The sequence below is a fragment of the Heliangelus exortis genome, chromosome 21, assembly GCF_036169615.1.
Source record: "Heliangelus exortis chromosome 21, bHelExo1.hap1, whole genome shotgun sequence".
Taxonomy (NCBI): Eukaryota; Metazoa; Chordata; class Aves; order Apodiformes; family Trochilidae; genus Heliangelus; species Heliangelus exortis.
The window spans coordinates 7,292,069-7,309,286 of record NC_092442.1 but is presented as its reverse complement, the minus strand read 5'-3'; the positions used below and the strand labels follow the sequence as shown (position 1 = coordinate 7,309,286).

The 17,218-nt window shown below is 51.1% G+C and overlaps 1 protein-coding gene across 1 annotated transcript; it reads right to left on the bottom strand.

The window, feature by feature from the left end:
• Positions 1-623: 623 nt before the first annotated feature.
• ADORA2B (adenosine A2b receptor) lies at positions 624-17,160 on the bottom strand. Its single transcript, XM_071764905.1, has 2 exons — positions 16,328-17,160; positions 624-4,203 (listed from the first exon to the last, which is right to left on the bottom strand). Exons 1-2 carry the CDS (start codon positions 16,654-16,656, stop codon positions 3,510-3,512), a joined length of 1,023 nt encoding a protein of 340 aa, XP_071621006.1. The 5' UTR covers positions 16,657-17,160; the 3' UTR covers positions 624-3,509.
• Between the last annotated feature and the right edge of the window lie 58 nt (positions 17,161-17,218).

The following is a 17,218-nucleotide window of genomic DNA, read 5'->3' as shown; positions in this document are numbered from 1 at the left end:
CCAGTGCCTGCATGGCTTTGTGGAGGTGGCTCTGGCAGTGACACCTCAGTGGCTCTTTGCAGCTGGCTCACTGGGGATGTTTCTCATTCATCCCTGGCAAACCTGAACCAGAGGCTGGGACAGGAACCCCTCAGCACCTGGAGACTGAGGACAGGTCTGTGTTTTCCCTCTGCTTACTGTGATACAGGAGCTTTGGAAGCATCACCCTTGTAGGTGCCCTTTGAAATCAAACCATTTCAGACAAATCAATCACCTTGTGATGGGGACAAGGCAAGGCTGTCCCCACCAGACATAGAGGGGAGTAAGCAGCTCCTCCCAGCTCTGTCTGCCCCTGCTCTGAGGCTGAGCCCCTCCAGGATACAGCCTTGGAGCACAACACCACGAGAAATAAGGGCACAGGCTGAGCCAGGTTGTGTGGGTGGTAAATTAAGCATTCTGTATGTAAATAACAGTTACTGCAAATACAAAATCTGAGCAACACAAGGAACACACATCCATCCTATGTACATCAACACAGTGATGAGTGAGAGCTGAACAGCTACAGCTGCACTTGCTACAGAAAGTTCCTCTGCCATTTCACATTTTATAGAAAACTTCAGAGCTTTATTTTTTTATTTTTGGGGGGGGGTGGGCAACGGGGAGTCCTATTTTTATTTTGCCATTAAATGCTCACATCCACAAGGGCTCTTCAAGTGCCTTAGGAGCAGGGTGACCCAGGCCATGGTTAACACTGGCTGACAACCTGATGGCACAGTCACAGTAAGGGTACAGCACATCTGGGAGTTCTGGCTCATCAGAGGCACGTGGAAGGTAGCAGGGATTGATGCCACACTGCAGTGTGAGCTGTCACATATGACAGAGTGTTCTGGGACCAGTCCTCTCTGTATCTTAGCATGTTTGGGTCTGTTTGTGCTCTCCAGAGTTTGGTTCTTTTTCAGCCAGCAGGAGGGGAGCAATTACATTCTCTGTTGTTAGGATAAATGTGGCTTGCAACCACTTTGCAACACTGCCAGACCTGCAGGTGAAACCCTGCTTGTTTCCAGCCATGATTAGCAGAAGGAACGCAGCCAAAGGTAATCCAGAAGGGAAGGAATGAAAGGAGGAGAGAGTCAAACCCTGCCCAAATGGCAGGAGGTGGCTGCATGTGTCAGCTGGACTGAGACCAAGGCAGATGCAGCAAAGCTGAATGGGGCTATTACAGGAGAACCACTTGGGACAGCAGCTTTAACTATTCAGATTCTTCTTGGAAATGACAGTGTCTGTGATACCGTGCTGTAGCTAAATTTGGACATTGCAAAAACATGTACAAACCCAGTCAGAGAGAATTACTGGTGATTCACCAAGGTCTGGGGCTGGCTCTTACAGCTGAGCTGTTGCACACAGGGTTGTGAAATCCATCACTCCTGGAGCACTGTCCCCTGCCTGCGTGGTGAGCCCCAAGTCATACCTGCAGCTGCTGCCTGCAGGTCACCAGTCAGCACAGCAGGAGCTGCAGGCACAGGATTTCTTCAGATCAGCTTTTCAGCTGATTTTACACTGTACTGGGGCCTTACATCACCTCCTTTTAGTGCAGTTAAAAAATAGAAAGCTGATTTCTATATGATTCAAGTAAAAAATTATCAGGGACAAACTGCTCCAGGCATCAGTCTGTCCCCTGGACCTGTTCACCAGGAACTGGCTGTGTTTAACCTTCCTTCCCTGCCTCCTGGCTCTCAAAGCTCTGCTCCCCATCTCTGCCTCCCTGCCTGGGTCACCACCCAGACCAGGATTAAATTAAAAACCACAGCCTTGCACTCCAGCTTCTCCCTGGTCACCTGGTGATGCTGCTGGCATCGAGTGCTTTTGGTGCCACTTCACCATGTAGGGACCTTCAGGTAGGGCTCCTGTTTGTGCCACAAAGTGGTGGCAGCTCTGAGCTGGTGACTGTCAGCTTGGGGCCATGAAGGAGGGAGAGGCTCTGGTGTTTTTCTGACTCCCCTTCCTATTCCTCTCAGATGTGGAATGGAACTGCCCTGCAAAACAAAAGCCATGCCAGGAACACTGCTTCATTTACAGCAGTGTGATGTGATGTGGAGCTCAAGCTCAGCAGTTCAAACATTACTTCTTCCTCCCTTTGTCTTTTTGCCTAAGTCACAGTGACATAAGAAATCAGGTGCAGTAATTACTGAGCTGTGGTTGCAGAGAGTCATTAACTTGGGGCACAAATGAAGACTCCTCTGCTGTTGGGTGGGCTTTGTCCTTACAAAGGGCCAGGGCTTGGTGGGTAACTGCAGGGGCCAGGCTGGACAGTCTGTGGGGTGAGCTTCCTCTCCAAACAGCTTGCCCAAAATTAGCTTTGCAAGTCAAGGCAAGCAAATTCTTGAGCAAATTATCTCCCTTGCAGTCTCCTTTGCTACTGATGCAGGTCAGAATTAAAAAAAAAATAAAAATCACTATGAAAACAAACAAACAAAAAAAAAACCAACAACAAACCCAGCTTCTGGTGGTTACTGGGCTCCACAGGAACCCCAGCAAGACCAAGATTTGGGAATCAGCTGAGCTGAGGCATCCAGCTCTCACAGCTAGAGCATTGCAGGAGTGTGAGGTTTGGATTTGGGGAGCAAAAACCTGATTGTAGAGATCATGTCACCAGGGCAGCACTGGCACCAACCTGAGGGACTCTGGCTCAGGCTGGCTGAGACCATCAGGGCACTTCTGCCTTTGGGATTTTAATAGCTGGGAATAGATTTGAATTCAAACCTGGAACTCTGATCTGCACAATCCTGGAGACCAATGTTATTTAAAGGCAAAAGCCTGCTGAGCTAAAACCTTGGTCTCTTTTCCAAAATTCTGCTCTTTCAGTAACTGGGGCCTTCCATGCTGGGGCCAAAAATAGCTGACCAGTTCTGAGCTTGTTTTCCCATCAACAGAGTCACGTCCCTCAGAACCTGGAACACAGAGTCAGTTTCACACCAGCAACTGGGCTAAGACTTTTTCCCATCAGAGAATACTAACTGCATCAAATAATTGATGGAATAATTAGGGTATTACCAAAGTGCTGTCAAGTACGGACTTAAAGAATATCTCAAAACCAGACACAGAATTATTACTCCTAAAGGAATCAAAAGATTAAAAAATAATTATTATTATAATAATAATTAAAATAAAGATCCTAGGACCTGACATCAGCAGCACAATGGGGGCAACACCCCCAGCAGGTGGGTCTTCCACAGTCAGTGTCTGACCTGGAAAGGGAATACAATACAATCACCAGCACTCACATAACCTGGGTTTACAGCCAAGGGGGAGCTGCCCTCAGCCTCCCCGGTCAGGTTCTTCCTCTAGGAGGCACTATGTTAATTACAAAAATAATAATTAAAAAAAAATAAAATAAAATACAGCTGCATCACTGCATAGTGGTCACCTCTGAGCACTCCTCTGGGAGTTGGCTGCAAGTGTTCACACAGGCACAGGGAAGGGCAGTGTCAGGACAGACTGCAAAATAAATCCTGGGAGCAGGATGTGCCCCATCATATGGTGACAGAGGCAACGGGGCAGTTGATGTTGGTGACAGTCAGGTGCTGGTTGTTGTCAGTGGGGCACTTGGGGAAGTCGTCTGCCTTGCAGAGGATCTTGGAAATGATCTTGCGGAAGGTGTAGCGGAAATCCCTGATCCTGTAGGCATAGATGATGGGATTGATGACAGAGTTGGCATGGGAAAGGATGATGGCCATGTACATCACCCACTCAGGCTTGGATTTGGAGAACTCCTCATGGAAGAGAGTGATGCAGTTCAAGATATGTAGGGGCAGCCAACAGAAGGCGAAAAGCCCCACAATGATTGCGAGAGACTTGGCTGCATGGACCTCCTTCTGCAGCGTGGTCCTGGAGTTGCCCATCAGTTCAATCTGATGCAACTGTTTGCAGGCAACCATGAATATCTTGATGTAGATTCCCAGCATGATGACGAGGGGCAGCAGCACACATCCAAAGAAGTTGAAGTACACCATGTAACTCATGGTTACCACGTTCTCAAAGAGGCATGAGATGAAGCAGCCGTGGGGCTCCGTCCCCGTGCCCGCCCCGGTCTCGTTGGTGGCGTTGGGACATCCACTCATGGCTTTATTCCAGCCCATCAGTGGGGTCAGTCCAATTCCAAAGGACAGGAGCCACAGCACAGCGATGAGGCCCCTGGCCCGCTTGCCCGTCACCAGACTGTTATACCTGCAGCACCAAGAGCAAAAACCGAGATAGAGCCATTATATAACTCATGACTTCCCTCCTGCAGTTAAGGTCATCAGCACTTTGGCTGATGCCACAAAAGCCACACCCACACCCACGCAAGAATCTCACCTCTGTGATCACCAGAGGGGTGCAAAAATCTCACCTGTGCTCCACACCTACGCAGTGATTTGAGGAGGTGATTCATTTGCTATTCCTGAGAGGTGCCAGACACCACCCCTGCCCACAAACATCCTTCGGTGAGAAGAGGTAAGGACTTGCAGTCTTAAAGAAAGCTTTATCATTGCATGAGCCTAAATCACCAGTGAGGAAGGTAAGAACAGGGGGAAGGCTCATTTTATCACCACCAACTCACCCTCTTGGTCTGAGCACCCATCACTGAGCACACCAGGGCACCTTGCTGGGCTGTGTGGACTTCTGGGCTGACCCCTTCCAGCTAATATGATGCTGGCTCTCAGTCCCACACAGTAATGGGTAAAGACTTAGGCAGCACCACCACACACTTATAGCTTTATGCCACAGCCAACTTCCTTCAGCTTGGGCTGAAGCTCTTCCTTCAGCTCTTGTGCCTACAGCAGTCCTGTAATTGTTGTCCCTTTCCCTGCTTCCTCGTGCACTGAGGTGGGAAGTGCACACGTGTGGAACCCAGGGAGTCTGCCAGTTTCCCAGGCACTGCAAATGCTGCTTTACAGATGCCAGACTGCAGCCCACGCGAGCTGCTTGTGGCTGGATAACAAATACCCTGAGAGAACTTTTTCCAAGCCAACATCTGAAAGCAACTGGTAATGATGGATTGCTTGGGAGAGTCACACGTTAGGGGCTGTGTCTCCATCCAGGCCTGGAGCTGGGAGCCAGGGACAAGGGGCTCTTCTTCTCATTTTACCTCCCTGCTTTGTGCATCCTCCAACATCAGGGTTGATGTGGGCAGCTTTGCTTGGTGCCCAGGGCTGGTGTCAGCCTCTGCTGCTCATGGCTGTGCTGATTCTGCAGGACACCACCAGGATGTCCTGAAGCCACACAGGGACTCAGAGCTGCAGCTGCTGAAGCTGTGGGTGAGGTTGAACTGAGCTGTGGTAGCTGTCAGAGTCTGCTTGTGCTCTGCTGACCCACCAGAACAGGTTCTAAAGATCCAGATGTGTAAATAAATGCATTCCTTGGGCACCTGCTGCTCTCACTTCTGTTATGAAGCTCTGCCCAGGGATGCGGTGCCATGTGCTGCCCCACACCTCTCCTAACCCCACAGACTGGGTGTCTTCATGGCCAGGAAAACAAGGGTGCCCTTCCAGTTCCCAGATGTTCAAGAGAACATCTGTTCTGGCAAAGAGAACTGGAACCTAAGCTGGTTGGGGTGCGACCAGAGCAGATGCCAACATCAAAGGACAAGTCGGATTGCTCTTTGGAGATAGGAAGATCTTGGTGACTGCCAGGAAGACAACATGAGAAACCCATTACTGTCCCCTCCACAGCCAGTTAGAGTCTGCTGGCTGACACACAGCCCCCCCTTCCCACACCCTTCTCCCAGTGCTTGTTTACTCTGGCTTGGCTGCCCTGCTCCTCCTTTCCTAAAAACGTTTGTTCTGATTTTCTTCCGGCCCAAGAGGCAGGGGAGGGTTTTATTCCCACAGCCCCACAGCTGTGCCTCTGAATCACTCTGCAGCCACCTCCGTGCCAGCCCTGGGTCCCTCTCCTCCTGCAAGCTGGAAAGGCAGGAGGGTAAGAGCACAAACTGGGGGACAAAGAGGGGCTGGGGGGAGCTCTGGGCTCCTGTGTGGCTGCTGTGGTCAGGGCTCAGGCAGGGGCAGGGATGGCCAAGGGGCAGCAGCTGCATTCAGGTGATGCTGAGCTGTGAACAGACTCCAGGGGAGGTGTCTGAAGGGCAGGTGCAACCACTGAGGGGTTTCTGCTGTAGTTTTCTTTCATTATTATTAACTCTCACTGCTACAGAAGATGAGAAATCACCAGCTGAGGCCAAGCCCATTGCTTTCAAACCCCAATATTGAGTTTTCAGAAGCTGGAGCAGGTTGTGGGACCTGAAAACATTAAGATTTGATTCAGAGCAGGTTTCCAGAAATCCAGTCTCTTGCCAAAGTCTGAATCTCGAGCTACACTGCTGGCTGAGCTGAGCCAGTGCTGAAAAAGCCCCTGGAGCTGCTGCTGTCCTACAGCCCTGCACGTGGGGAGGGAACTCTGCAGCTTGTGGCAGTCACACTTAGGTGATGACTTCACTTGAGTCTCTGCTGCCTTGGTCACATCACAGCCCAAAAAGCCATTTCGGTGAGATTGCAAAATGGAAAAGGCACCAGAGTTCAGAAAGAGAAACTGAAGGGTCAAGAACTTTGTGTGTCTGACCCAGGCTGTGGGCAGGAGCACAAGAAGCCACCACTGCTCAGCACTGTCATGGACGGTGTCCTCTGCTCAGGCTGCTGACATTCACTGAAAACAAACGGCCCCAAATAAGGCTTCTCCCATCAGGTCTGCTCCTGAACTCTTCTGCAAAGACAAGGCTTGGCTTGGAGGCTTAGAAAACCAGTGAAGAAGTCACTTCATTTCCCAGTGCCTATAAGGGTGGTCTGATTGTTCAATGGCTCTTCCCCAGCTGCAGCCATCAGCCCCCTCGCCTTCTGTAAGGAGGAGGAGGAGGAGGTGGAAAACCATTCTGTGCTACAGGTTTGCAAGAGCCCAGGCAACAGAGAGGACTGCAGGCCTGTTGGGGCAGGGAAGAGACAGTGCTAATTAAAGTGGAATAGTTATTCACAGTGAATAATTCCTTAAATTAGCTCCTGATTTTCTCAGGGATGTGAATTCCTCCCAACAGCTCTCCACTCGGTGGATTGATCCCAAGTGCCCATGGTGGTCACTGCTGTAACTACTGAGAAGGGTCCCAGCTGCTCAGTGAGCTCCCAGCCAGGAGAGGCCACCTGGGGATAGGTTACTAATTATCTTGTTATTACCTTAATAAACCTGTTTGATGGGACATTGTCTTCAGTTAACAGAAGTGTTAAAAATAAAGTGCAAGGCAGTTACCAGATCAAGGCACGAAGAGGCTCCTTAGTGAGAGAACCATCAAGAGAACCAGGAATGGGCTGGGAGACAGCTGAGACTCATCTCTTTTTCCTAAGCTCTAGAGGACATGATCAGACAGTGAGGAATGAACAGATTTTCACAGCTCTGAATGCTTCAGCAAACCCCTCCTTCACTCTTATTTAGGTTTAATATTATTAGGCAAAAAAATATTAAAGTAAATTTACACATCTAAGCCTGCTCAATTAATGTATAACAAATATTGAATCTCCTCTATGTTTCTGCCCAGAGGCATCAAATGTTGCTTTAATGTAAATAGCTGAATATTTCAAAGTGATTTATTGAGATTAAATAACCTGGCAATGCATGAGTTCCTTTTACAGGGCCAGGCAAAGCCTCTTTACTGGTAAAATCATCAAGCAGCTAATTATCTCAGGTCCCACCCCATGGACATGATGCAGAAGTGGAGTCTCATGGTGGCCCTGACCGTGATGCTGGCCTGGCCTCTGCCTGATAAATTACTGGGTAAATAAACCCAAGGTTAGCAAAGAGCAGAGCCCATAACAAATAGTTTGTTTTACTGAACCTTTGAGATGTGTTGCTGAACCAAAGGCTCATCCATGAGCTGAGAAACTGAGTCAGCATTTGCCACCATGTGCCCATCAGGGCTGTGGTGCAGGGGCTGCCCTTGTCCTGCCCAGGGACAGGCAGACAGGAGGTGACCCCTTTGTCACCTCCTTTTACATTCTTTCCTTTTACATTCTTTCACCACAGCAGCCCTGTTCTGTTGGAGATACAAAAATGAGCTCCATCATCTCTGCTGTGGGCTGAGGACCTGGCAAATACTCTGTGTGTAGATCCTGGCTCTTCAGCTCTCTGCACTAGGATGTCCAACCTGCCTGGGCATCACTGCTCTCACTGTCCTTACTGGGTGCTGAGTACAACCTCTGAGGTTGGCTAAGATGAAGCTTTTGGGAACAAAAAGCTGTTGGGAGAACCCCAGCCCCCCTCTCTCAGGCTTCATCTCACCAGCAGCCCTCCCAGGGGGCCACAAAAGCTGCCACAGACAGCTCAGTGTTCAAACACATTTCTTGTGCCCCTAACACAACGCTGAAGTTGCAGCAGTAACTTTTCCAGTAGCAAAAATTTTCCCTCCTGACAGAACCTCCCAGGCTTGCTTCGTCCCAGCAGGGAACAGGGACATCTCTGGAACCATTACCAGGAAGAGCCTGTGTCCAGAACTGGGCCTGTGCAGGTGTTCTGGTACAAGCAATCAGTGAGAATGTCTGTGTTTCTATTTTAAGTGTGAAGGAAAATACAGACACCTCCATTCACAAGGGGAGAGAGCAGTTTGGCTGCCAAGCATTGTATCCTTGTCATCTCCTTGCAGCTGGACTTTGCATCTTGTGCTTTTTTTGGTACTTTTTTTTTTTTTTTTTTGGAGAACTATAACAGCACGACACAAGCACCATTGCTGCTGTCCTGTTTGCTCTGTGCATGGTCATGGAATGGAGACCACCTATCAACTGGAATATCCTGGCAGGACATTTTAAACAAATCATAAACGGAACCTCAAGGTGGGGAGGGGAGGGGGAAGGAAAAGAGAAAAAGAAAAACTGCTTTTTAACCAGGAAGGAGTTGGCGGAGAGAGCGAGAAATCTGCTCAGCGGTTACGGCCTCAGCCGAGGAAGCAGCAAAACATCTGTGTCTGCCCGTGTCCAGTTGGAGATAAATCACTTCCTCCCACATCTGTCCCCATTGTGCAGAGGGGACAGCAGCAGTGTTGTCCCCCCCCCTCCCCTTGCACTCCCGGCCTTCCGCTGGATGGGGACCTGGGGCTGGGCCAGCACCCCCAGCCCAGGTGAGCACCCGGGGTTACTGGGAGGCATCGCTCCCACTGCCTGGAGCTCTGCTGGGAAACCTGAGTGGCTGCTCAGCCCCTCCACACCCACCCTGCAGGGGATGGGGATGGCCCTGGATGCTGCACACCATCCTTAGCCTGTTGGCAAGAGCTCAACGGAAAGAAATGGGTGCTTGGAGGGTGACAGCCCTCCCCTGCTCCAGGTGCCAGGAGCACACGTCCACCAGAGAGCACCCAACCCACCACAGAACAACCCACAAACACCTCAGCCCAGCAGAGAGCACCCCAACCCACCAGCCAGCACTCCATGAGCACCCCAACCCACTGGGGACATCCCCATGAGAACCCTAACCCACTGGGAAGCACACACCCACCAGGGACTACCCTTATGAGCATCCCAACCCACTGGAGAGCATCCCCTGGACAGCAGGGAGTGCCCCAGGAGCACCTCATCCCAGCTGGCAGCACCCCACACCGTGCAGGTGGCCCTGCCCTGGTACAGCCCTGGGCTGTGACATGTCAGCAAGGACACCCAGCCCCACAGCACCCAGCCTGGCTGCTGCTCAAGCCTTGGCTTCAAAAGGGAGGTGGGTGTGTGGGTGCTGCTCTGAGCCCAGCTGGAACCTGGCCTTGCCTTGGCTCCTATCCTCATGGTGTGAGGAGGAACCTCTGGCTGCTCCTCCACTGGTGCTGTTGGGTTTCCATCCCTCCATGAAGCTGCAATGCTTCATTTTTAAATCTGGAGGATGACAAAAAGAAATAAAAAAAAAAAAAAAAAAAAAAAAAAAAAAAAAAAAAAAAAAAAAAAGCATTCAAAGACTGGAAGGCTTTAATTTCTTTTTCTTCCAGGACTTGCTTTGGTCTCTGTTACATGGCATTTTCAGCTTTAGTCTGAAGTAAAAGCTGGATGCTTTTGAACTAAGAAGAGAAGAAGACACAGGCAGTGTGAGGAGGCTGTGAGGGGCTGCCCCAGCCCTGCCAAGCTGTGTGTTTGCTCCCTGGGAAGCAATTCCACCTGGGAGCAGGGTCATAGAGAAGCAGATGGATGTGGGACAGAGAAGAAGGCACAAGCAGCAGCAGGGAGAGAAGGATGAAGTGGTTCTGGCTGAAGATGAGCCCTCAGGTGGACACTGTCCATCTGCTGCTCCCAGAGGGATGCATCCAGGGGGATGCAGGGATGAGGGGAACATCTGCCAGTCAGATCCGAGGCAGTTTGCAGCCCCAAGTCAACTGCTTGACTCCAAATTACTCTTTCCAGGACAAAAATAGACAAAATCCACTTGTCCTTCCCTGGCAGCCATAGCAATACCTCCCAGGATGAGCTGGGCATGTGGAGGGGAGGGTTCCCTACCCCCTGGGGACCCTTTTGTGCCCACCCCACCCCACCCCATACAGGCTACAACCAGACCAAGTCCTGCAGCCCCTGAGCTTGGGCTATCACGTGCTGGCAGCTTTAAAACCCTCAGCAAGATCTCCCCAGCCATGTGCTTATCCCTCCTGTGACCTCCTCAGGGTGGAGGCAAAGCAGCTGGGACAGCACAGCTCTCCACAGCCCCCAGCTTCCTCCTCACCCCAGTTTATCCCCTCACACAGCATCAGCCCAGGGCAGGGGAAAGCCTGAAAGTCTGAGGGTTTGCAAGATGAGCAGGAGAAATGCAGGAGAGCACAGTGCTGGCAGTGCAGACAAGGGGTTGTGATACCCACCCACCCTTCATTGCTCCACAGGGAGTTTTGGAGTCCTGGAGCAGAAAATCCTGGTTCTCCCAACCCAATACCATGGGGCTGACTGAGAGGAGTCTTCCAAGCCTGAAGCCTTCCTGAGCTCTTCCTGGGCACCACCCACCCTCCAGGGCTCTGCAGCTCCATGATATCTCCCTGAAGGTGCCTGGGGCTGAGAATTGTTGTCATTCCAAACCTCCCAGAGTGGTCAGACCTCAGATGTGCAGCCTGAGGGTGGCTGGGTGAAAGGCAGCTGGTAGAGGTGAGATAGGAGCTATGATTCCCAGTGAGCTGTGGGGTGTGATCCTGTGCAGGGAGCAGTGGTGGGACCACTGCCCCTCCCACCCACCCAGTTCCCTGCTTACCCAGAAAAGGAGGTGGCAAATCTCTGCTGGATCCCTCTTCCTGTCATACAATGGGTGCTGAAGTCCTTCCAAGAGGCCCCAAACCTCCAGCCTGTGTCATCCCCCAGGCCCAGCAAGTTGCTCCTCACCAACCTTCCCCACAGAGCCCTGGCTGACCCTCCCACTCAGGACTGCTGGGTCCTGCATGGTCAGGACTGCTGCTCACCCCCACGGGTAGAAAAGACCTTAAAGAACATCGAGTTCAACCATTAACCTAACTCTGCTGAGTCTGGTGCTAAACCATGGCTCTAAACACCACATCTCCACACCTCTCAAACACTTCCAGGGATGGTGATGGTCCCTGGGTGCTCTGGTCATGGTGCTCAGTCACCACCCGCTTTCCAAGCACCATACCAAGGGGTGAGGGTAAGGGCATGGACACACTCACTGATGGACTCACAGGTTATTTGTGGCTCATGCCCAGGCCTGATGTCATCCACAGGATTAGGAGATAATCCCCTCTTTGGCACTACAGGCTCCCTGAGCCTGTCATTGGACTTTGCAAAGCTGCCAGAGTGGGTGGGGAGGGGAGAGGACAGACACACATCTGTAGGCACAGCTGGTGCCAAGGATTCCTGGCAGCCTGCAGACCAAAGCTGCCTACAGCACAGTGACAGGAGCACAGCCAAGGGCCAGAACCCACCTAACACTCAGCTTTGCAGTCCACAGTTTGGCTGTGGCAAAAGCAAATTCATTCAAACCCCAAGAACAAGCCTGTTCATCAAACAAGAAAAACTTTAAACTGAAGAACTATAGCCTGATGTCAAAATATTTTCGTGGGGTCTTTTGTCTTTTTTTTTTTCTGGAGAAGTCAAAAGGTCTTTTGGAGCAAAATTCTGCCAGAGATCAATGGCTCCTTTTTTTTTTAAATCTTAAAAATAACTTGTATTTTTGATAGATTGAGCTTGCCAACATAGAAAAAAATCTCCTAAGAGCAAAACTCTGGTTAAGCCCAGAGATGGTTGCCTTCAGTGGGCAGCTTGGGAGTGAAGCTTTGAGCTGCCACTCCCTGACATCTCTGCTACCTCCCAGCTTCTGTGGGAGCTGCAGCAGAGGTCTCAGATAATTATTTCCCTTCCTGTTGGGACTTTTGCTTTTTGGGAGACAAGCGACCCCAGAGCTGGTGAAAAAATAAAAAAATTTGGTACCAGCATTTTAAGGAAACCAAACTGCTCCCAACTAAAAATAGCTGTGATTCCCACTCACCCCTCTCCTGTTTATGGCCATGTGATTAATCCTGAGTTTTTTATTGTGCTTCTGTGTCCAGGGTCACCTGCATCCAAAGCCTGGGGTGAGTGGCAGCCCGGGGTGACCCCTGGTCAGGAAGCCCCCAGCTGCAGCACAACCCCCCCCCCCCATGTTCTGCCTGTGTCAAGCTCAGCTGACACAAACTTCCTGCAGATGTGACAGCTCCATTGCTCAAGCAAACCCAACAACCCTCCTGGCCACAGCCCTCAGTAGATTTTCCAGGTTTGTTAAGTTCAATAACTGCTGGTATCCTCCCCAGGCACGGCCATTGGGTGGGTGCTACAGGCAGAGCATCCACTGCCCTGGGCTAAGGGTGCCTCCTGGGTAAGGATGCTCAGGGCTTGGGATCAGGCACTGTGGATGAGCCACACACCACAGAGAGCTGGGAGTTCAGATGAAGGGCAAGGCAAGGATGTCCCTTCAGAAAGGAAATGAAGCAAGGGCAGCAGAAGGAAGAGCAGCTGCAGTTCTGTCTCGCTGATGGCACACAGAAAATGGCAGGTGATGACCAAGGCTCTGAAGAGGATTTTCTCTCCTCCCCAGCCCTCCCACTCACCAAAAATAATTACCAGTTGAACAGTGCTGAAGAACAGGGAACCTTGACACTTTGAAGCCAAGAAGCTGTGTGCTGGTGCCCTGACTGGGGCTGAGAGGACCCAAGGAAGTGCTTGGAGCTGCAGCAGAGCAAAGCAGGCAGTGGGGTTGGGGCTTCTCCCCAAATAGTAAATTTACCACAAACAAACAAAGTAAGAGTTTCAAGGGACAGAAAGAATTCCTGGCTTCAGGTCCAATTCAGCAAATATTTTTAGCCAGAAGAAGGAGGGTTCTAAAGCACCATTTAAAACTGTCTAGAGATGAGAATTTGTTGGTTCCTTTCCAGCAAGGATGCCTTCTGCATTCCAAAAAGCAGCACAGCAACATCAGAAGGGTTAAACAACTCAAATGAAATCTGCCAGGTTGGTGGTCAGGATGACTTTGTTTCACTGAAACATCCCAACATCTCCATTTCAGTTTGACTGCAACAATTTTCCTTTTCCTCATGGGATTTTTTTTTTTTTTGGTTCAGCCACAGAACTGAAAAATCCATTATTAGCCTGGCTGAAATGCAAACTTCTCTTGCATGTGCCTGCCCAGCCTCTCCGGGTGCTTAAATAGCCCTGAAATAGTATTAAAGAATATGGCACACTCAGTTCCCAGTGTCTCTCCAGAGGTTTCCACCTCTGGATATGACAGGGACACTTAACTGCTCTGCAGCAACAATTTATTGTAAATTGCTGGACAGGGCTGGGTACAAATATAATTATTTAAATGCTTAATACTTCATGGCCTGTTACCAGCCTCTGTCCCAGCCAGCCTTCTGGTCCCCCAGAATGAGTGTTTCAGTCTGAAAATCTTTTCCTAAAGTCTCCATTCCTACAAATTTATGATCATCTTTCCACAGTGCAAACCTCCTTTCAGAAATTCCAGTGTGCATCTCCCCAGGGTGGGTGGCTGCACAAGTTCCTCACACCTTGCAGCACTGCTGAGCATCTCAGGAGGCAGCTCCAGCTGAGCCTTGGCTGGAAAAAGTAGGGAAGCATTTTGCCTACGTCCTTTTATAACCTCCTCTATCGTCCTTTGATCTTGGCTGTAGGAATAAAAACAGCCTCTCAGACCACTCCCTAAAGCTCCCGTTGCCGAAGTGATGACCTGTCTGTTGCCCTGCACTCCCAGCATGAGGAGCCCTCATCCATTTAAAGGGTTTTTACTCACTGGTCACCTCTGAGAGCAAGGAAATGGGGTTGAATGCCAAGACCAAGTTGAATCCAAAGTTCAGCCTAGGATGGGACTCCTGAACCTCCATTTACAGCTGAATGTGCTGTGTGTGTCCAGCTAAGAAGAGCTCATGGAAATGAAAGTGTTTGTGCAAATAGAATAAAAAATTTGCACTAAGATGGGGTGAAAAGGCAATGTTGAGAAAGGATCTGAAAGGATGGAAAAAGTTCCCTGGGATTTCATCTGATCGACCTAATATTGAAAAGTCAAGCAAACCTGCTAGAAACCAGGATTGTGGAAAACAAACACACACCAAAAAAAAAAAAAAAAAAAAAAAAAAAAAAAAAAAAAAAAGGGCGTGGGGAAAATACTTGTTATTTTGTCAGTTAGCAAAACCACTTCCCTTCTACAACCAGCGAAACGGTGCCCTCTCAGAGCATTTCTGATCTGCTACGGATTCCAGCGGAGCAGAAACCCATCTCACCAGACCCAGCGCTGCAAAAAGCCCTCGTGGTGCGAAAGGAAAGAGCTCTGCTGAGCAGCACCCTGCGGTGTTTGGTGTGAGCAAACCGAAACTCCAAAAATCCCACCCGCTTCTGTAGCTGCTGCGGTGCCGCTGCCCCCCGTCCCGAGAAAACCCCAAAGGAAGGAAGGGAAGAGGCCCCAAAGGATTATCCAGAGGGAAGGTAAGCAGCCGGGTTCAGAGATGCTGCCAGCAATCGGGACGGCTCTGCCCCCGCTGCCTCCGGCGCAGACCGGGCTGCAGCTCTCACTCACTCCACATCCCGTGGAATTTCCACGCTCCGGTGACAGGCGCAGCCACCCAGCACACATGCACTTCCACTACGAGTTTTAATCATCTGCCTGATGACTAATTAGTATTTGCAAAACATATGAGAGTTCTCTGATGCAAGGTGCCAGAACAGAGTGAAAGGGTTTGGGGTTTTTTTGTTTTTTTTTAAAGCCATTTTAGGGTAAATTCATCGCTTGTGTTTAGGGGAAACACCAGACAAGCAGAATCTAGGAGAGCTGCAGCTGATGGAGTTCAGCTGAGGTTCCTATCCCCAGCGTGCCCTGCTCCCCAAAAGCCTCCACCTCTAACCAGCCCTCCGAGAAGTCCTGGACTTCTCAGGGGAGCTCCATCCACCTCTTGTTCTCGGGAAGGAACAACAGAATCAGGAAGGAGACCGAGACTCTCGGTCTCAGGTCATTTGTAATGCAAAGCCGGGGCTTAACCGCTCTTAAGCTTAAGGAAGCTGCTGCCCCAGCTCACTGGGGAAGCCCCTGTGAAACACGATCATTACAGTTTGCTCCACTATTGCACTCTCCCGTGAATTCAGAGGAAACCTGTTTATGCCTTTGGTACTGCACTTGGATGGGAGTTTGAACAGCAACGTTCTGAAAACTGAGGTGTGGGTCCCTTCTCCTTCCTCAGAGTCTGCACAGAGCTGCCACTGACATTTACTGATCTGTACACCCGTGATGAGCACTCAGAAGGCAGAAAGTGCACATACAAGCACTGAAATACGGTGTCACCCTTTGTAGATGTAACAAGTTGCACTTTCTGTCCATTCATCTAGCCCTCTGCAAACTGGAAGACAGCCTGGATAGTCACATTAAGATCTATTTAAGATTACTTTCAGCCTTTCTGGAAGTATTGTGTCCTGAGCTCAGGCAAAGTTGAGCTCTTACAGAACAGCCTGCAAACCTACTTCTCTAATAGGCTGGGAAGTAGGAGAAGGAGTCGTTCCTTCTATCTTTTATTACCTGGAAGATGCCCAGACACCACGATAATGGGGGCTGTACAAATACCTACATAGATTAGCTACAACTATCCCAAGTGCACTACCACAGCTCAGCACAGTCCTTCCAGGAAGCCACTGACCTTCCCAAGACAAACGTCCTCAAAAAACTTTAACTCCCAGCTACATTTTGAAGTCAGAGGCAGGATACTGAAAAACCCGACCCCACTTCTGCAGCAAGTGCAAAAATAAATCCCTGGTGTTCCCACTACATGTGAGCAGCAAACCTCTTATGGTAACCCCAGAGATTAGAAGTTCCTGCAGGCAACATAGCTGTGTCCACTCCAATCTCTTACCTCAGTGGAATCTTAATAGCCAGGTACCTGTCGATGGCCACAGCCAGCAAGCTGAAAATGGAGCTTTGGGTCAGCACCAGCACGAAACAGGCGAAGAAGAGGCAGCTGTGAAAATCCACCTCGAATCCAATGCTGATGGTGATGGCAAATGGGATGGCCAACAAACCCACGGCGATGTCGGCCACTGCCAGGGACACCAGGAAATAGTTGGTTGCGTTCTTCAAGGTGCTGTTGATGGCCACAGCCCAGCAGACCAGGACGTTGCCAGCGATAGACAGGACGGCGATGATCAGTTCCAGCACGATGTAGGTGGTTTTCATAGTGTCCATGGCGAGAGCTCAGGGCAAGGAGCTAGAACCGTTCATGAAAAAAAGGTACTTTCCAACAGCCGCCCGGCCGCAGGTACCAACAGGCCACGGGGCAGCGCTTCCCAGAGACAAATACCCATGACCGGGCTCACCGCCGCCTCCCGTCGGGGCCTGGGGGGCCGGAGGGGCGCGGCGAGCCCCGGGCCACGGCCCCCCGCTGCCCGCACAGCCCGGCCCCCGGGGGCATCCGCGGCTGCGCGCCCGCGGGCCACCGGTCACCGGTCACCCGCCGTCACCACGGGGCACGGCTGCTGCGCCCGCCGCGGGGCCATCCGCCGGCACCTCGGGACGAGACGGGACGGGACGGGATGGGACGGGACGGGACGGCCCCGCCGCTGCGTTCCGCTCTGCTGCTCCCGGGGATGCTCGGCTGCCGCCCGCCCGCCCCGCTCGCCGCGGAAAGCCGCTGCCGGTCGCGGCGGGGCTATTTCTGCACATGGGGAGAGCGGGGCGGGGAGTGCGCGGCTCCCAGGCGATTGGCCGAGAACCGGCGGGCCCCGGGACGGCACCTCCGCACCACCCG